This window comes from Notolepis coatsorum (genome assembly GCF_963971535.1).
Source record: "Notolepis coatsorum genome assembly, chromosome: 5".
Taxonomy (NCBI): Eukaryota; Metazoa; Chordata; class Actinopteri; order Aulopiformes; family Paralepididae; genus Notolepis; species Notolepis coatsorum.
Genome location: NC_140169.1, coordinates 125,567,875 through 125,588,711, shown reverse-complemented (window position 1 = coordinate 125,588,711; position 20,837 = coordinate 125,567,875). Strand labels below are relative to the sequence as shown.

Sequence of the window (20,837 nt, the reverse complement as noted above, 5' to 3'; positions counted from 1 at the left end):
AAGTGTGGTAGAGTACAGGGGGGGGATTTTCATAATGAGAGGGGAATAGGTTTATGAAGCGCCCTAAACACTGTTTAGTGTTTGGTGATGATAGATCACGATGGAGTGATGTATCCATGTTGTCCAGAGTTATTGGATGTGTAAATTGATGTCTATTGATTAATTGATTGTTTTTTTTGGTTTGTCCCTGTAGGAGGAGCTTCCAGCATAAAGCCAGGGATGGAGGCCATAGATATCTATATAGAACACTAGATAGCTTAAGGCGGAGTCACCAGCATGACTGGACCGCCGCCATCTTGCTCGAGTCAGCCCTGAGTGAGGGTGAATGAGCTGCACAGACAAAAATACTCATAACTCGCTGAAATATTGACGGATTTACAAATGAGTTGTTTTATTACAAGCATTATTAACGTGGCTATGATTGAAAAAAAAGAAAAAATGCCTTTAAGTAAAAAAGTAGACATGAATGTTATCAGTAGCTGAGCTGCCTCGAGCAAGATGGCCGCCCTACGACGACGTCGCTCTACATTGGCCGGCAGCGCGGGTAAGCTATCTAGTGTTCTATATAGATATCTATGATGGAGGCTCCTCTCGGGAAGAAGTAATGACAGGCTTGGAAGCGAGACACAGCCGTACTAAGACCTAGTTCCCTTAGCCAAGGGCCTAGTTGTTTATATTTGTTAAAAGAAAGTTTAATCATTTTGTATTATTTTTGTATTTATGTTTAAATATGTTTTTCCCGTTTTTTCCCATTGGGGAGCAAAAGAACAAATAGAATAAAAAACCAACCACCGGGTGATGGCAACCTGACTCTGACTGCATTTTTCCTTCGCTGGGCCGCCTCCTCACACTACCTAAATGCTTATTGTTGTTCAATGTGAGCGATCTTTAGTGCCGAATTTCCCTCGTGATTATTAAAGGATTTCTATTCTATTCTATGTACCAGGAAACTCCCCGTAAAACCCCTACTGTCATCTGCCCCGTCTCTCACCACCCTCAAGTGATGTTGTGACAAACACACAGAAGACCACATACCGTACACACACACACACACAGTGTGCAGCAAATTATATCGAAATTAAGTGTCTGGGAAAAGAGTGTAAAATGTTTATTGTTCTTTTTGAATTCCGAACGCCAAGTCACCGAATTAACAAAACAGAGTTAAAAAAATGGAAATGAGTAGAAATAAACGAGGGAAGATACTGACACGTAGAAACCATTTAGCTGTACAACTGAAAACAAAACAAAACAATAAGCCATAACCATCCATAATTAGTGCGCGTACGCAGAGCCGAGTGTCTGTAGCGGGTTCCCCTGATGAGACACAGAACAACCGACTCCTTCAAACATCTGTCACTTGAAAAGGTTAAATAAAAACATACTCTTGTAAAAACCGAAAGACTCGAGGCTCCTAGAATATATATATATATATATATACCCATGTCAGTTAAACATAAAATAAGGAGAGATAACACAAAGGGGAGGTGGTCCAAAGAGGTGATCTGAACCGGGACGTCGGTGCAAACGGTGAGGATCCGTGAGGCCGGGAACGTGTCGGTGTCCACAGAGACGCAAACATGGAGCAACTGAGGGGAACCATGGTGAGAGTTGATGCGTTGGAATGACTCGTTAAAATGGGAACCCCGCGAATACAATTTAAAATGAGACGTACGTACATCCTGTTCTCGAACGAACCGAAGGGCCTTCCGGGGACATGACTGAAACACAAACACAAGGATGTGTTGAAATGACACAGGACTCCGTCATCCATAGCTAAACACGTACGGATGTGTTCCTGGTGCATTGAAAAGCCACACACGCCGCGTGTTAATAACAACACGATTTGTGTTTTGAATTTCTTTTTTTATTCTATTTATTTTTGGGCTTTTTCTGTATTTTTCACCCATCCCAATTGAGTCGTTATGCCAATTCCCTTCCTGGTCGCTGCACGCATTGCCCCACTGTCGGCCTGGGGAGGGTGTAGAACTACCACATGCCTCCTCCGATACATGTGGAGTCACCAGCCACTTCTTTTCACCTGACAGAGAGGAGTTTCACTGGGGGGAACGTAACGCGTGCGGAGGTTCATGCTATTTCCCCCAGATCCCCTCCCTGCTGAACAGGCGCCCCGACCGACCAGTAGGAGTTGCGGTTTACAACGACCAGGACACATACCCCACCGGCTTCCTACCCACTAACACTGACAATTGTGTTAGTAGGGATGACTGACCAAGCCGGAGGTACCGCTGACAGCTGGATTGGATCCCAGAGTCTCTGCGGTGGTAGGCGAGTGCTTAGTCCACTGCGCTACCCAGCCACCCTCGATTTGTGTGATTTTGAACACATCTGTAAAACACCTGCGTGTGTTTAGTTAAGGACAATACTGACTGTGTTATTTTAACACATGCGTTTTGATTCCCACCCAATTGTCTTTTCCTCCTTAAAACTTTGTTTTAGCCAAGAGAGATATGTTCAAAAGTATCATACTTACACATTTTGGCTGTAATTTACAAAAATGTAATATACATCGCTTGTAAAATAACCTTTTGTACAGCAGTAGCCTAACATCTAATACTTTGAGGGCAAAGCGTTTTGCCTTCACATGGGATGAGCAGAAAAGAAAGTCAGATCAGTAAGATTGCATGAGGCAGTGCAAAACAGGAAGGCAGATGAGCGTGTCATGCTCGCTCGAAGCCTCAGTGTGTTTCAACGGAGGGTTTAATTACAAAGCGATGGGCTTGGGAGTGTATCACTTCTCGTCACTTATTTTTAATACGTTATCAAAACTGGAAAAAGAAAAAAATATATAGAGGCTTCCGATTCAAATCCTAAAAAAAAATTATATAAGAGCTATGATACACCTACGGTCATCCCGACACTATTCAGGTGCACTTCTGAAAATGGTTATTTCCACCAACCATTTCTTTACCGTCACCATCGCCATCACCATCATCACTTTATTATTGTGCACAAGAAAATAAGTCAAAATGCTTTAACAGAGGCAATCAAATAAAAAATAAAAAACCAAGCCTTTCTTATTTACATTATACAGGCATTATGTTGAATCATCATGATCCCAACCAAACCCGACTTCCTCTCTCTCCCTCCCTCTCTCTCTCTCCCTCCTTCCCTCTCTCCCTCCCTCCCTTCCTCTCTCCCTCCCTCTCTTCCTCTCTCCCTCCCTCTCTCTCTCTCCCTCCCTCTCTCTCCTTCCCACTTTTCAGACCCACCGTAATTCCATTCCAGACCCAAATTCCACATACTGATTCTCTCTCCTATGTGTCACATTCGCAGAGTCTATCTCAGGATTGGCCACAGACACAGTGTGTTGGAGGCCGGGGAGGGGTGGGGCTTAGGGGGAGGGGCTGTGTGTGGTGTGGTGGGGTGGGTAGAACTGAAACACTCAGTCGAGCTGAGAGAAAGCTGTACAGGTCCCTCAAGGGTTGAGGAGGCTCCAGAGTTTTTATTAAAAGCCAGTCCGTGTCCCAGCGTGCGCCTGGCCCTAGACGGGCCCAGAGGGGTTTAGAGGTTGTCCCCCGGCTGGTACTGAGGCTCCGTCGCGGTGAAGTAGTCTTCCAAGAAGGCCTGAAGGTACTCAAAGGTGGGCCGCTCCTCCGCGTCTTTCTTCCAGCACTGGACCATCAGCTCATGCAGGGAGGGGGGGCAGTCCTGGGGGCAGGGCATCCTGTAGCCTCTCTCTACCTGCTCCAGCACCTCACGGTTGTTCATGCCTAAATAGCACACACGCACACGCACACACACACACACACACACACACGCACACGCACACACAACCCTTCATTGATTTGACTAATTAAATCCATTTTGATCATGAAGGGGGAGGTGTAGATAACACAGTAGAGAAGACAAGTTAAATATGTTTGAGTCTTGAGACGTAGATATCCTGTGCAAATGGAGGGGTCTGGATAAATGTTGTGTGTCATAATTTGATGTAGCAGTTTGCAGGTCATGTCTTTTCACGGCATTCCTCTCTTGCCTACCTGGCAACATTCCTCTTTTTCTCAGAAAGAGGCTTTAGTTCTCACGTACCAACAATTTATCACCTTCTCTGGTAACTCTCCCATGATGTGCCTCACTGAATCACTGAGCACAGGGTGACAGTACAGCCTGGCGAAATCTTCCTGGACACTTTTCACTTTACATTTTTACACTTATTACTGTACATTTTACTGTATATTTCTGTATATTTCTGGCTGGATAGTTGTATATTTAAGATTTTAGAATGTATATACATACCAGAAATTAATGTAGATCCCAGACCGTATTTTATTCTTTATTATATTTTATTCCTATTTTTTATATTCTTATTCCTATTTTAGTCCTATTGACTACCTAAATGTTTATTGTTGTTCAATGTGAGCGATCTTTAGTGCCGAATTTCCCTCGGGATTATTAAAGGATTTCTATTCTATTCTCTGTACCAGGAACCAACCCCAGGTAAAACCCCTGTCATCTGCCCCGTCTCTCACCACCCTCAAGAGATGTTGTGACAAACACACATAGACGCACACACACACACACACACACACACACACACACACACACACACACACACACACACACACACACACACACACACACACACACACACACACACACACACACACACACACACACACACACACACACACACACACACACACACACACACACACACACACACACACACACACACACACACACACACACACACACACACACACACACACACACACACACACAAAGTGCGCCAGAGGATTTTCAACCAATCAATATGTCAGTTCAGTGGAGAGGACATTTTAGACTCTGTGTCGATGACCTTCAGTATGAACAGAGACTGAGCTTTAAAACCACAGTGCAATTTATCTCCGCTCAACATCTGGTTAATTGAGAGGGGGCAACCCAGGGGACTGTTTTAGTGATTCACTATCTATTTCTGACTCGCTGGGGGACACGGCCAGTCTCTCTCTCTCTATATCTTCTCTTTCTTAGGACTACAACGATTTCATGACGGCGCCATGCCCTCGCGTCTAAATCATCCGGTTTCTGATGTTTCTAATAACACTTAAAATCATTGCTAAACAAACGTAGTGCTGAAAATATACACTTTTGACTGCTGTTTTAATAGGGTTAGGGTCTTTACTCTTGGCTACATTTGAAAAAGAAACACAACACCACTTAATACGGACTGTATTGATCTATTTGTGACGTGAAATAAATCTTGTACCGGTTCCGGGCCGATCGAGGCTTAAGAGGTTAAAGAACCTTTTTTACTTTGATGGCAAAAGTGCAGGAGGTGACTATTGTCATAGTAGCGTGTGGCTGAAGTGGTACTCTTTGTTTGACACGGGGGGGGGGCTTATCCTTTTATCATGCAGCGTCCTGTCCGGAGCCATTCCAGGTCAAAGCTACTCCGTCCATTTAACCCTTTCAGGTGTACCGTCTCACACGTGAGAGATCATTTTGGGAACTGTAATGCACCGTGTCCCTCCTCACCTGGATAGGGCACCCGTCCCTTGGTGACCAGCTCTGTGAGCAGGATGCCAAACGACCACACGTCGGACTTGATGGTGAACTTCCCGTACAGCGCCGCCTCCGGGGCCGTCCACTTGATGGGGAACTTTGCGCCTGGGAGAAAAGCACGGGAAACGTGGTGCACAGTATGAATGAGAGGCCTGTGTCTCCATATGGTTTCTCTTTCTGGAGTCGGGGAGTGTCAGGGAGTGTCTGGCTCGGGGGAATAGGGCCGACACTGAGCACATGTCTGGAGCCCACATCTGTTTGTAACTGAACAGGGGGGGCCGTGGACATATTTCACACCACTTTTAAAATATACAGTAACACTTGAAACACTTGAAATGTGAAATTAGGAGATGCATGAACAATATATATATATATATTATATATATACATATATATATATATACACACACAGTATATATATGTATATATATTCATGCATCCCCTAATTTCACATTTCAAGTGTTTCAAATTGTACAGCCCAATGAGAGATTCCTCCGAGTCTGCGCCTTGTGTGTTTGTGTGCACATAATATGTGTGCACGTGCTGTGTGTGTGGAGGATGGAGGCGAGGTGTCACCTTGCCGGGCTGTGTACTCATTGTCTTCGATCAACCTGGCCAATCCAAAGTCGGCGATCTTGCACACCAGGTTGTCTCCAACTAGGATGTTGGCTGAGCGCAGATCTCTGTGGATGTAGTTCATCCTCTCGATGTACGCCATGCCCGCTGCCACCTGTACCACCACACAACAACAACACACTCAATTAAAGATCTTGGGAAATGGAATTCTTTGAAAAAGAAAGTCCCCCCCCTCCTCCATTTGACCCCTTTTGTTTGCACCTAAGTTAGTTCTTTTCAGTCACAAAAATCATTTACTTTTCTCTTCCTGGAGAAAGTACCTAATCCGTAAATTGCATCACTCTGAAAGCAAACACCAACATAAATTGTCCAATAAAATGTTACACTGAACCCCGCCCCTCCTCCATCTTTGTAAAAATGTACGTAGTTCAGGATATCAATCAAATGTTAGCGTAGCTTAGCACAAATTAATGGAAGCAGATATGGACCAGCTAGCCTAGCTGTTGGCCAAAAACACATCTCTCAGAGGTTTAAGCTAGGCTAGTGGTCAGTATCAACTTCCATTCATTTGTACTAAATTAATGAATACTACTAGCTTGCAGCCAGATAGCTTTCTACTGAACACACAGAGAGGAAATTGGTATCTATCTTCATGCCTGACTATGGAGAAGGTAAGTAAATGTTCCATAATGTTGGCATGTTCCTTTAAATTCCTACACTTCTCTTTGAGCAGCTGGGCATATAAAACTGGGGACACATTGATACCGATAGTGGTATCAGATATCGGGCCTTTAGCCGGCTAAAACAGGGGTGACGGGTATTTCCCCAATACTATAATACGATACCAACAACTATGTGTAACATGTCAAAGCACGTCAAAGCAACTTGATCCTTTTTTTCTTTTTTCTTTCTGGCACATGGAAGCATGGCGGGAAAATGTATTACATTTTGGTTCAATATCTATACTGGTCAGTAAAAGTAATGGATCGGATCAGTAATCTATATGGGCCAATACGTTTAGGACACAGAAGTTATAAGTAAGTATCCTATAGTAAGTACTTAAAAAGCTGAATCTCTCTCTCCACAGAAACTACAGGAGACAAAAACAAAGCACTCCACTGAAGGTCCAAAGTGCTGAGTTCGTCTCTGGGACAAAGTGACGTCAAACAGAGCGCAGCTGTGTAAGTACTTCATGAAGTGTACCTGGGCTGCCATGTCCACAAGGTTAGGCAGCTTCAGTCCTCGTCCTTCTCCATCCTTCAAGAATTCCAGGAGGCTTCCTGAAACACACACAGAGGCCGTCATTCTGTCATTCCACATACAAATGTAAACAATGTAACAGTCCTTTCCCACTGCAAGCACTGCACTGCAACAGTGAACTACTGCTCAACCTCCACGCCAGCCAGCCAATCCATCTCCTGCCCCCTCCAGCGGCACACCCCGGCTGCGTAAGGAAGAGGGACCACATGTGTCGCTCCGCCCGCTAAAGGAATGTTAATTCACATTAACAGTTCTATTTAATATCATTTGAGGCGAAACAGCCTGCAGCCACCTCCGCAGTATTAACAAAGGCTCGCTGCAGGACAGATGTACACGGTGGGGAGCGATGGCTAATACTGTGTTTGGCACCGCAGCCCCTTTAAGGACGCATGCTCTTAAGTCCCCGGTTCAGAGTCTGACCTAGATGTGCTGGTTCCCTGCAACCCAGCGAAAACAATGATGCACATCAAAGTTTCCACTCCCGCTCTCCGTCTGTGTTTAATATGCGTCCACCGCTCTCTCTTGTGGCACTCTTAAATTCCAGTATTTTGGCATGCCGATTCGCAGGCTCTCATTATTGCCACTTTGAAGACCACTACCGTGCCAGAATAGTTCAAATCAGCGTGGGCTGAAATGGATTAGAAACTCACTTTCTTCTTTAAATGAAAGGAAAACGTGGCATAGTTTTGAGCAACAAGTATGTTTAAGACCTGAACATTTCACTTGTTAGCGTGTGATTTATTATCTTCTAAGTAATAGTTTGTGTGTACGTCTATGTGTGTGTTCCGTGACTTAGAACTATAAAATTGGGGACACATTTCAGACTAACTTAAAGCAAACCCCAGCTGATTAGAGACAGCTTGTCCAACAGGGGACAAAAACACAGTGCGTTTTGGAAAAAGTTTTTAGATTAGTGGTTAAGGTTAGCATTAGATTAATGTGGCTAGGGGCAATGTAGGCTACCCAGGTTTGACCTAAATAAACATATGTGTGTGTGTGTGTGTGTGTGTGTGTGTGTGTGGTTAACTACCTTGGCCCATGTACTCAGTGACGATGTATATGGGTTCCTCAGACACCACGGCGTAGAGCTGCACCAGCTTGTCGTGGCGGAGTTTCTTCATGATCTGAGCCTCCTCCAGGAAGGACTCCGGGGACATGGTGCCTGGCTTCAGTGTCTTCACCGCTACCTTAGTGGTACCGTTCCACGTTCCTGATACCCACATACACACACACACACTGGCTTCAGTATCCCAGTCGCATCCACCTCATGGTCATCATGCACAGTGTAAGACCATTACAGAGCGAGACTTGACAACCCAGTTGTGTGATGTAAATTGTTATTAGTGGGTATATGAGGTCATTGCGGTTGAAAGTCAACACAACAAGGGAGAAAGTCTTGCTTTGAAATGACAAGAACACAAATGATAAAAAAAAACACAAGATATGAAATGTCCACTTGCCTTTAATTCACATCTAAAAAAAAGGATTGTCCTGAAGGACAATTAAATGAGATTTCTGCCGAACCTTGATTTAAAAACAGCTTTCAAAAGCCAGGAGATCCAGCATGCCTTTTAAAACCCCACACTATACCGACAGGGGAGCAGATAATCCTTCGTAGGATGATTAACAAAAGCAATAGCGCTGTAAGCTTCTTTCTGGTCGTGTGCCAGTTACTGTAACACACTTAAGACCGTGACACCGTTTTGCACCGCCTCTGGCTATTGTGTCAAGGCACCAACAGTAAGAAATGGATCATTGTAATCGCTCATGTACAGCAGTGTTTCATTTATCTTGCTCTGGGGCCATAATGAATGCAGAAATACCAGCAGTGACCTAAAGGCAAGACAGACCCCAGTCAGTTGACATTTGGACGATGCATGCATTTCCTATGGAGGGACGGTGGGGTGTAAAGGGGGGGGGGGGGGGTAGTTTAAGAGCATGCTCATAAATCCTGGAGAGTAGGTTTGATTAGTGACACAGCTGTGCAGCCATTTTGGGATTCTGCACTAAAGCAATGGCTGTTCTGAGGTCACCCTGTGAGGTAATAGGATCCTAGAGGACTGGGTGTCAGCTGGGAGTGGGACCAGGCCTCTGTCCAATTGTGAGAAGATAACAGAGCACACTCCTCATTCGCTGCACAGAATATACAACGTGATACATTTCAGAGGGGGGATAATTGTAGTCTTGAGGATATGATAACGCATGCAAATGCGTTTCTTTGTAGTAAAAAACTTGGGAGGGGGCGGTCAGGTGGCGTAACGGAGATTGTGCTTGTCACCAATGCAAGAGGCTGCGGTCTCGACTCCCGGAGAGTCAGCATTGCCTTGGCTTGGGCTGATCGCTATACTAACTCGTTTGGCTGAGTTAGGGGGATGGAAGTCGTGGGTGGGTCCCGGGCGTTGTGGACAGCGACCCCTACAGTTCGGTCGGGGCGCCTGCACAGCGAGGGTAGGATCTGGAGGGAGGTAGTGTGACCTTCCACACGTTACACTCTCCCGGTGAGAATCCGGCTGGCTGCACGCGTGTCGGAGGAAAACATGTGACATTGTGACAGTCTCCGGCCTCCCGGACCAACATGGGGGGGGGGGGGGTGCGCAACAACCAGGAAGGGGGTTGGGAATTGGCATAACGACTAACAGTGGGATGGGAGAAAAATCGGAGGGGGAAAAAGATAATAAAAAAAAATTAAAGATTAAAAATTAACTTGGGAGGGAGGGGGGGGGGGTCGAAATAATTATCCTATTTTCTTCAAGGATACTCGACAAGTGACAATCAAAGCAACAAAAAAAAATATTACAATTTCTTTTGGTTGTAATTCCTTACCACACCACACATCAGCAAAACATCCCGACCCCAGCTTTACTTCCAAGTTAAGGGAGTCTCTGCTGATCTCCCAGGCGTCGTGAGTCAGCCCCACGGTGTCAGGGATGTAGTTCACACATACGCCGGTTAAGTTAGAGCACAAACCATCCGCACTCTCTACATGGGGGGGGAGGAAGGCAAGGCATGCAGGGTTAACTACCGGGGAGTGGAACATGCACGGAGGGAGATGGAAGGCCAGCCATCGTTGGCCATCAGAGTCTCTTGACATGTTGGAAGCTTTTTGACTTCCTAGAATGTTTTGGGAGGGCGTCACAAACACAGCAAAGTGTTTCCCGGGCAACGTCACTGAACTGAAAAACCGCCTGATGCTTCCTTTAGGACGGCTTCTTTGAATATCATCATCAGGGCTTGTGACTGTAGACTTGTAGCGCTAAAGTCACTCCTGGACTGTGTGCACATTTTTCTTTCAATACAGGAGAGCAAATAATGATTTGAGAGATGTTTGTACATTTACTGTTCAAAAAGCTAAGAAAGGGATTAAAAGGAGATGTATTTCTATCGTTGGTCTTAACTTGTGGAACAATGCTGATATACATTTAAGAATAAGTCATTCGCTTCTGTTTTTTGTAGAGCTATTTTTGAGGGTTACAAATGTGAAGAATTTTTATTTAGTCATTATTGTTTTGCTTTTTGTTTTGAAGGTTTAATCTGAAAAGAATATAGGAAAGGTATGCTTCAGCCTGTACCTTTTCAGTCACTACCAAAATCAAAGACCGTTGACAGTCTGGAACGATTGTGCCTATTGTATTGTGTGTGACGACGACTGAATAAAACGACTACTACTACTTGTGTAATCAGAGGTATCCATCAAAGGTAAACTAGGTCTGCAGCCAAACCTGACATTACATGACTTTACTGGCTGAGATTCAGACATGCTGGCTGAAGACACAAGATTTCCTGGCCTGGAAAACACTATTTATGAAATATCAACCCTCCTTTCTTCCTCTAGTTTCCTATGTTGTCGCCGCTCCTCCCCGGGCCAGATTGTTTGCATGTCGGGTTTGAATGTGTCTGGAGTCTCTGCTGGCTCAGTGATGGAGGCCCTTCATGCACCCGCTGGCCGGTCTGTCCGTACCCATCCAGACCTCCCCAAACTGCCCGTTCCCAAGACGCTTGATCAGCTGCAGCGACTCCCGGGGAATCTCCCACACGTCTTTGGTTTTGACAGAGAGGTCTGTGAGGCGCGGCATCCCTTTGTGACAGGGCACCACCAAGCGACAGCAAAGCCCGGCAGCGCGGTCTGCACACACACACACACACCACCGCGCGAGGAGCGTCACGCGCACACACACATCACCGTGCGAGGAGCGCCACGTGCACACACACACACACACACACACACACACACACACACACACACACACACACACACACACACACACACACACACACACACACACACACACACACACACACACACACACACACACACACACACACACACACACACACACACACACACACACACACACACGCAGAAAGAAAGATACAGTATATAATGAGACGGAGATCAATTAATAGCTGGAGGTTCCTGGGGAAGAGAGAGAGAGAGACAACAAGGAGAGAGAGAGAGAGAGAACAAGGAGAGAGAGGGGGAGAGAGAGAGAGAGAGACAACAAGGAGAGAGAGAGACAACAAGGAGAGAGAGACAACAAGGAGAGAGAGACAACAAGGAGAGAGAGACAACAAGGATAGAGAGAGAGACAACAAGGAGAGAGACAACAAGGAGAGAGAGAGAGAGAGAGAGAGAGAGCAGCAGTACAGGTAGAAGTAAAGACAACAAGGAGAGAGAGAGAGAGAGACAGAGAGAGAGAGCAGCAGTACAGGTAGAAGTACAGACAACGAGGAGAGAGAGAGACAACAAGGAGAGAGAGAGAGAGAGAGAGAGAGAGAGAGCAGCAGTACAGGTAGAAGTAAAGACAACAAGGAGCAGCGCAGAACGCAAACATCTACGTGGTAAAAAAAATCTATTCCTGTCTCTTGCACTTCCTGGACTAGAGAGAGAGCACTTCCAGGTTGTAAGGTCGACCACTAATCTGTCTAATGCACTCCTTCCTGATCCGTACTGATCACCGAATCAGACAGAGTGCTGCTCCATCCCCCCCATGTGTCAGTCTGAGCAGCACTGCATTAGGGTTCTGATGGTGGAGCGTCACGAGAGAGAGAGAGAGAGAGAGAGAGAGAGAGAGAGAGAGATATACTGTTTACAGTCCCAGAGCACTCATCCTAATCATGTAAATCAGGACCGCGTTCAATGTCACTGATGGTGAAACTGTGGAGGCTTGAATGTCAACGTTACGCGCGCACGTGTGTGTGTGTAGCGATAGGTCTGTCTGGTGGCCATGATGGAGCTTAAGGTGATGGCTCACTTTGGACTAATGGGATGTACAGTACAGTATGAGTCCTGTACACTTTTTACGATAATGATGGTAATTGCTAAACGATAGCCCACATATTGGTGGGAGGGGGGTGTTATGTGCACAACAGGCAGTTAAAGAGCACCCCCCCCCCCCCCCCCCCCCATTGTGTCATCGCAGACACTTTACCTGATGACAGCATGCCGTTTATGACACGGCAGGCGCCCCTTTCTCGATACCTTCAGAGGAAGCGAATGTGTTTACCCGTCATCGATTAAGCCAGGCATGGGCCGATGTTTCCAAACCCCCCCCCCCAAGGCAAGAACACAGACCCCCCACCCCCACCCCCAGTGATAAAGCCCAGGCTGTTTGTCCAGGGCAGTAATGGAGAAGATAAAAGGAGTCCGTCTCTTTCCAATGGGAATGTTCAACCTGTTAGACATTAAAGCCCGTCTGCTGCTGCTCAGGCCCGAGGCATCGATACTGTACTCTATGTACCTCTCTTCTCCCGTCATAAAACCTGTTAATACACCGGATCCACACATTTGTAATAAGCCTGTTACAAAAGGGTCTGACATCCTCAAATGACGACATCCGATTGTTAAGACTCCCCTGATTCTAAAGCTCAGATTCGTATGATTCTAACTCTCTCAAGGCTAGAGGTATTGTGCCACATATTCTTCAGATACACTGATTATAATTTATTTTAAATAACAAGGACCCAAAGTGTCATTGATACGAAGCAAAGTGCCGTGCCTGTGAGCCGACTGCCTGACACGTCAGATCCATGGAACGTACTGTACATGCAAGCTAGCTCCCTGAGAGTTTGAGTTGGCATACAGTGCGTTCCATGGGTCTGATGCGTCAGGCCTGTGAGCAGGCAGAGTGACTGACTGACTGAATAAATGAATGACTGAATGTGTGAGTGAGTTAGCAACATTGCCGGCCTACGAGGTTCTTCGCATCCAACAAGTGGGAAACTAGTGGAGAGCAAAAAAGAGTCAATGAAAGCACGCACCCTTAACAAGGGTCAAGGTCATTAGGAGAGGTGTGCTGTGTGTGAACTTCATATGTTATCCAGAGTGGCAATGAAGAGCACCAGCTGAGACTGTTAATGCACTGTGACACAAACGCATACAGTAAATCCATAGTGTTGCTTTCACTGCGCTTTAAACAACGATAAGTCAATGTGCCAACTGGAGCATGCTGGGGGGGAAATATCATCCTTCTCATAGCTCATAGAGAGTGAGAGAGTGTGAGAGAGTGTGAGAGAGTGAGAGAGAGAGTGAGAGAGAGAGAGAGAGAGAGAGAGAGAGAGAGAGAGAGAGGGAGAGAGAGAGAGAGAGAGGTTAGCTCGTTAATCCCAGCCGTGTGGAGAGGGTGCAAGTGAGAGAGATAGAATGGGGATACTAATTGAATGAAAGACAAAATGAGAATCAGTGAAAAGAAAAGAGATGGTGCAAGAATGAGACAGAGACGGAGTGAGGACAGAGAGAGTGAGGAGAGAGAGAGGATAGAGAGAGTGAGGACAGAGAGAGAGAGAGAGGACAGAGAGGATGAGGATATAGAGATGGAGTGAGGACAGAGAGAGAGAGTGAGGACAGAGAGAGAGAGTGAGGACAGAGAGGATGATGATATAGAGATGGAGTGAGGACAGAGAGAGAGAGTGAGGACAGAGAGAGAGTGAGGACAGAGAGGATGATGATATAGAGATGGAGTGAGGACAGAGAGAGGGTGAGGACAGAGTTAAGCCAGTGTGTCATCATGGGAGTAGACGTGATCGTCTCCAGAGAACAAGGCGCTGGGCCACTGGGACACTCCAACTACATCACAGAGCCACACGGCTGGGATTAACGATCTAACATAGCAGAGAGAGAGAGAAGGGGAAAGGGTGTCATCCTAGCTCAGACTTTGAGATTTATAACCCGCTGTGAGCAGTGTTATTATTCAGCAGCATCAGGAAATACCTCTGTCATTTCTTCTCCCGCTGAATGGTGTAAGAGCTGTCAGTAAATTAAATCCTGCATTGTTCTGATGGATCTCTCTCTCTCTCTCTCTCTCTCTCTCTCTCTCTCTCTCTCTCTCTCTCTCTCTCTCTCTCTCTCTCTCTCTCTCTCTCTCTCTCCTCGTTGTCTCTCTCTCTCTCTCTCTCTCTCTCTCTCTCTACTCTATGTGGCTCACCCCTTGTTTCACAACACATAAGAGTGGTGACAAAGGATATAATGGTCTACTGTACCACTCTTAATTGACCATATTCACACGCCGGCCATTTTGCTCATGTCATGCTCAGGATTGGGTTCCTTTCCACCCTGTTGGATGACATAAGAGCAAAATGGCCGCAATGTGAATATGGTCAATACTGCCATTTCCCCTTTAAATGAACTAGTTGAATGTGATAATATTGGTTATCTCGTGTTCAGTTATGTTGCACATTATAAATGAAGGTTGAAGTAAACGGCTTTAAAATCTCACTTGGCCTCCATTATATTGATGTCTTCCTGTTCTGGTAGAATCCCCCCCTCTATCCCTTGCATTGGAAAACATAACGCAGTTAAGTAGTGTAACAGTGTCCGCTTAATGCATTTCCGAATCAATCCTTGGAAATGGATACCAAGTGCAACAAGAGGCCCGTTGCCATTTGGGCTTTTCAAACGGGGGCCCGCAATGTCAACGCTCCGTCTCCACGGCGATGCCTCTCGTCATAGCGACGCCATAAAGTTGACTTGATAATATGAATGGTCCTACCTGAGTAGTGCAGCACCAGCTGCTGTAGCGTGTCAAACTGAGCCCGGGTGGTGATGTAATAGCCCCCGCTGTCCAGCTTGCGGATCTTATAATGCTTGACGTGGTCTCCTTTCACGTCATCCCAGTCCCGGATGGACAAGGAGAAGGCTCCTAGGGGACACAGACAGGGGAGGGGGGGGGGGGGGGGGGGGGCTGAGTCATCACAATGACTGGAACTGGGGCTCTCGACTTACATTACACAGTTAAATACTGTGGTGGTCAGAGGAGAGGAATGGATGTAACAAGGTCAGTCAGCTGTTCCCTTAGCTCAGGGTGGAGCGGCATAAAGACACGCACACGCACACGCACACACACACACACACACACACAGTTGGAAAGGTTACTTTTCAAATAAAATCTGTAGTCAGTTTTAAGTATCAAGAGAGTCAAGAGTCAAGAGTTTTATTTGTCACGGCATACAAGTATACAATGAAATGCGGGTGGTCTTGCCCGCAACGATGTGCAATACAGTGGTACAACATATAATAGAATCCAATAAAACAACATTGTGCAATAAACAGGTAACAGGTAACATGGTGTGACATCTCGGTATCTGTACATAGTTATTTACAGAGCATATAGGACATGCTAGGTAGCTTTGGTAGTGCAATACACTGTTACTGTTGTTATACTAATTTAAAGTGGCCTTTCCTTTTGGCCATAAGTGGGTGTGTGCGGCATGAGTGTGTGCCCGCTCATGTTAAAGTGTTAAAGTGGCTGCTAGTGTGTGAGCGTGCACAGCGTGCGTGTCGTGTGTGTGCTCATGTGTGCTTGTGTGTGGATAGTTCAGTGTTCTGTGGCACTCAATGTTCATTGTTCAAGGCTCTGATGGCCTGGGGGAAGAAGCTGAGCCTAAGCCTCTCTGTCCTAGTAGCTGGGGTTCGCAGGCGTCTGCCTGACCTCAGCAGCTGGAACAGGCTGTTATTGGGGTGGTGGGGGTCTTTCATTATTCTGCATGCTCTGGATTTGCACCTCTTGTTGTATAGAACCTGCAGGGGAGGTAGTGCAATACCCGTGGTACGCTCGGCTGAGCGCACCACTCTCTGTAGGGCCTTCTTGTCCTGTTCCGTGCTGTTTCCATACCAGGCAGTGATGTTTCCGGTCAAGATGCTCTCTACAGCTCCTGAGTAGAAGGACTGGAGTATCTTCCCCGATACTCTGAACTTCCTTAACTGTCTCAGGTGGTAGAGGCGCTGCTTCGCCTTCTTTACCACTGTGTCTATGTGTGTTGACCATGTCAGATCCTCTGAGATGTGGACCCCCAGGTACTTAAAGCTGCTCACCCTGTCCACGGTAGCCCCGTTAATCATCAGTGGTGTGTGTGTCTCCTGCTGTCCTCTCCTATAATCCACGATCAGCTCCTTGGTTTTACCAATGTTCAGGAGCAGGCTGTTGTCCTGGCACCAGCGTGCCAGTACCTCAACCTCCTCCCGGTAGGCCTTCTCGTCGTTGTCCGAGATCAGCCCCACCACCACCGTGTCGTCTGCGAACATCACTATGGAGTTGGAGCTGAACTTGGCCACACAGTCGTGTGTGTATAGTGAATACAGCAGGGGGCTCAGAACACAGCCCTGGGGGGACCCGATGCTCAGGGTGATGGTGTTGGAGGTCTGACCCCCCACCCTGACCGCCTGGGGTCTTTCACTCAGAAAGTCCAGTACCCAGGCGCTCAGAGCGGAGCTCAGACCCAGCTCGATCAGCTTGTCCACCAGTCTGGTGGGGACTATGGTGTTGAACGCTGAGCTGTAGTCAATGAACAACAGTCTCACATAGCCCCCCTTCTGACGGTCCAGGTGAGAGAGGGTGCTGTGCAGTACTTGGGAGACCGCATCGTCAGTGGACCTGTTTGGCCTGTATGCAAATTGCATAGGGTCCATATCGCTGGGGAGGGAGGCACAAATGTGATCCTTGACCAGCCTCTCGAAACATTTCATGGCCACAGAGGTGAGTGCCACCGGTCTGTAGTCATTGAGACCTGCTGGGGAGGGTTTCTTTGGTACCGGGATAATGGTAGACATCTTGAAGCAGGCAGGGACCACTGACTCCTTCAGGGATCGATTAAATATGGTGGTGAACACAGGGGCTAGCTGGTTAGCACAGGACTTGAGTATGCGTCCTGTTATTCCATCTGGGCCAGCCGCCTTCCTGGTGTTCACCTGCATAAATGCTCTTCTCACACTGTGTACCGTCAATGAGAGAGCGTCCCCGCCCCCCCGCGAATGCCCCCCCCCCCCTCCACAACAGCCGGCACACCGGTGACGTCACTAGCCGTTGAGCTAGCAGTGCCACAGTGATACATCTCTTTGGATAACACCAACTCAGGAGTCGTATCTTCTAATCGGTTTTGGATGTTTCTTTTCTTTTACAGTAAAGGATTACAGACTAGTTACCCTTTTTTGTAATCCCATTACATGTAATCCGTCACTCCCCCAACCCTGCACACAAACAACGCAGACACATCAGCTCAGAGGGAGGCTGTGAGCACGGCGGTGGTTTTACCCTTCGTGGTTTCACTCTCTCGGATCAGATAGGTGCCGCGCGGGTTCCCGGTGGACAGCAGCTGCCTCTCCGCGTCCTTCCGGCCCAGTTTGCCAAAGTACCAGCTATAGAACGTCGGGGGAGAGGAGCGACAATTAGCGAGGGACACATTTTTTTAAACCGATCAATATTCATTGAAAAGTCCCATTTGACACTTTTTTCTAACATAACTGATGAATGGTGTATTTGGAACACTGAGGTACGACACACCGCTTAGCATTTTAATTGTGACAGAAATGAATTAGTGATAAATGAGAGTTATGGTTCCTAAAACAAGAGAACACATGGATGCACTAACTACCCGAACTACACACTGAACGTAAAAGAATATATATATATATATATATATATATATATAAAAATAGTCATATAAAAGTCGAGTGATACGACATACAAAGTGTGAAGTGATTATTTTGCAGTCGTAGATCCACGTTGATAATGCTCTCTCTCTCTCTCTCTCTCTCTCTCTAACTCTGACATGCCACAGAGGGGCTTGTAATAATGAGTCTCTGCCATCGCAGCGCTCCAATAGAATAATCACTTCATTATCCAGTGGGGAGGTTGCCTGGATAATGATGGGGATGGGGCCCTGCACACATTACAACAGACAGGTTTATAATACACACACTCAAGAGGAAACACACACACACACACACACACACACACACACTCACTCACTCACTCACTCACTCACTCACTCACTCACTCACTCACTCACTCACTCACTCACTCACTCACTCACTCACTCACTCACTCACTCACTCACTCACTCACTCACTCACTCACTCACTCACTCACTCACTCACTCACTCACTCACTCACTCACTCACTCACTCACTCACACACTCACACACACACACTTCAAATGACAGAAATACAACTTTTATAACCCCTTTTGTTGTGGTATGTCATAAATGTGTGTGTGTGTGTGTGTATGGGGGGGATCTTACACAGTATGTGCATATTTGGTCATATTCTGGGACAGTTAAAGAGAGGAGATGTGGGGATGGACTGTCATTCGGTGGCCTTGTGTCTGACCCTCCTGCTAGCTGTCAAGACCCACTGAGAGGTGACATTCAGTGCACACGGCATGACATCAAAACACATACACCACAAACACATATGCATGCACACACACACGCACGCACACAGAGACAAACACGTGCACATACAAACTCCCAAACGCCCACACCCACACACACGCAGTACACATATTACTCACTCCTCAGCCTGGATGGAGTCCACTGGAGCCACGTAATTACTGGGAATGTAGCCGTTTCCTCCAGTGGTGAGAGAGCGAGCATCCCACCAGTCCCCTTCACTGAGAGAGAGAGAGAGAGAGAGAGAGAGAGAGAGAGAGAGAGAGAGAGAGAGCATTATCAACGAGGCAGAGGAAGATAGAGAGAGAGAGAGATAGAGAGACAGAGAGAGAGGCAGAGAGAGAGGCAGAGAGAGAGAGAGAGGCAGAGAGAGAGGCAGAGAGAGAGGCAGAGAGAGAGAGAGAGGCAGAGAGAGAGAGAGAGAGGGGCAGAGGAAGATAGAGAGAGAGGCAGAGAGAGAGAAAGAGAGAGAGACAGAGAGAGATAGAGAGACAGAGAGAGAGGCAGAGAGAGGCAGAGAGAGAGCGAGCGAGCGAGCGAGAGAGAGAGAGAGGCAGAGAGAGAGGGAGAGACAGAGAGGAAGATAGAGAGAAAGAGAGGCAGAGAGAGAGGCAGATAGAGAGAGACAGAGAGATAGAGAGACCGAGAAAGAGAGAGAGAGAGAGAGGGGGAATGGGGGATTTGACAGAGAACAGGGTGTGGATCAATACATCATATTCCCTATTGACTGCTATGCTATACCATCCATCAAAGGGGGGCACCGCTATAGCTCTGTGCAGAGACTATTGTGCGTTTTCTTATTCCTTACAGTCTCAGCACCATCAAAAATAAGAATCCATCACTCCTCGGTGTGTCTCTGACTGCATCACATGCAATATAGAATGTCGAGAGCTGAACATTCCAATGATGACGTGTCACGCCGGCAACCGAACCGGTTCAAAAAACAAAACCCCGGGAAGGGTTAAATAAAGCACGAAACCCGTCCGGTGCCATTAGCAATAGCCATGGGAAAACACAGGGGAATCAAATCACTGTACTACAGTATGTTCCGCTATGTGGGAGAGGAGGACTATACATAGAAAGTGCGTTCAGAACCATCAATAATTCACAGAACACGTGAATACACTGCAAGGTGCAACATGCGGCATGGGGAGCGGCCGGCGTTCGACCAGAGAGTTCTCGTAAAGTGAGATGACCCAACCTGCTACCGTGGATTTTGAAAGGTGTTCATTCTAACACCCCCGCCTTGAGCAGACCAATGGGATTCATCAGAAGCCCACCAATGGGAGCTTGAGAGGGTTCTCTAAAGGCCCCGTGAAAACGGAGGTATGTCTCGGACGAATGTCTGACACGACAATGGGGGCTTTGAACATTCTCACATCAAATTAATGTTTCTCTGACTTGTATATTGTTTGAGACAAAAGTGTGTGCGATAGTGCCAACAGCCCCGCCGCCCACTTAGAACACACCGGAACTATGACCATTTATATCCCATTGCTACAGCATGGAATTTGTCCTCTTTATCTTTTATCATATCGTGAAGGGTGGAAGAGCATCAATAATGCGCTTTATACAGAAACAGAAATAGTTTGGATACATACAGTATATTATATTATACTGTATGTATCCAAACTATTTCCGTTTCTGTATAAAGCGCATTATTGATGCTCTTCCACCCTTCACTTCATTACTGGACTGGAACTCTGGACCCTATCACACTTTAAAATTCAATACTTTAGTATCCATGGGTCAGTTTGAAGCCAATATAGTCAAACATTTCACCCCAGTCTGTAGTTGTTTTACTCAATTCAAATTG

General features: G+C 46.7%; 1 protein-coding gene across 4 annotated transcripts in view; it reads right to left on the bottom strand.

The window, feature by feature from the left end:
* Positions 1-3,210: 3,210 nt before the first annotated feature.
* The window catches only part of LOC311228786 (tyrosine-protein kinase Fyn), a 94,645-nt gene continuing 77,018 nt past the window's right edge, over positions 3,211-20,837 (bottom strand). For 2 of the 4 annotated variants that reach the window (XM_084314724.1, XM_084314723.1), the window contains 9 exons: positions 19,144-19,242; positions 17,883-17,986; positions 15,345-15,494; positions 11,318-11,482; positions 8,390-8,569; positions 7,303-7,379; positions 6,100-6,253; positions 5,497-5,628; positions 3,211-3,731 (listed from right to left, as the gene is read on the bottom strand). In XM_084314724.1, the coding sequence (XP_084170850.1) occupies positions 3,523-3,731; positions 5,497-5,628; positions 6,100-6,253; positions 7,303-7,379; positions 8,390-8,569; positions 11,318-11,482; positions 15,345-15,494; positions 17,883-17,986; positions 19,144-19,242 (1,270 nt within the window). In that variant the 3' untranslated portion in view covers positions 3,211-3,522. Of the gene's footprint in view, positions 3,732-5,496; positions 5,629-6,099; positions 6,254-7,302; positions 7,380-8,389; positions 8,570-10,182; positions 10,339-11,317; positions 11,483-15,344; positions 15,495-17,882; positions 17,987-19,143; positions 19,243-20,837 lie in introns of all 4 variants that reach the window. The other 2 variants (XM_084314726.1, XM_084314725.1) reach the window with 2 other exon arrangements.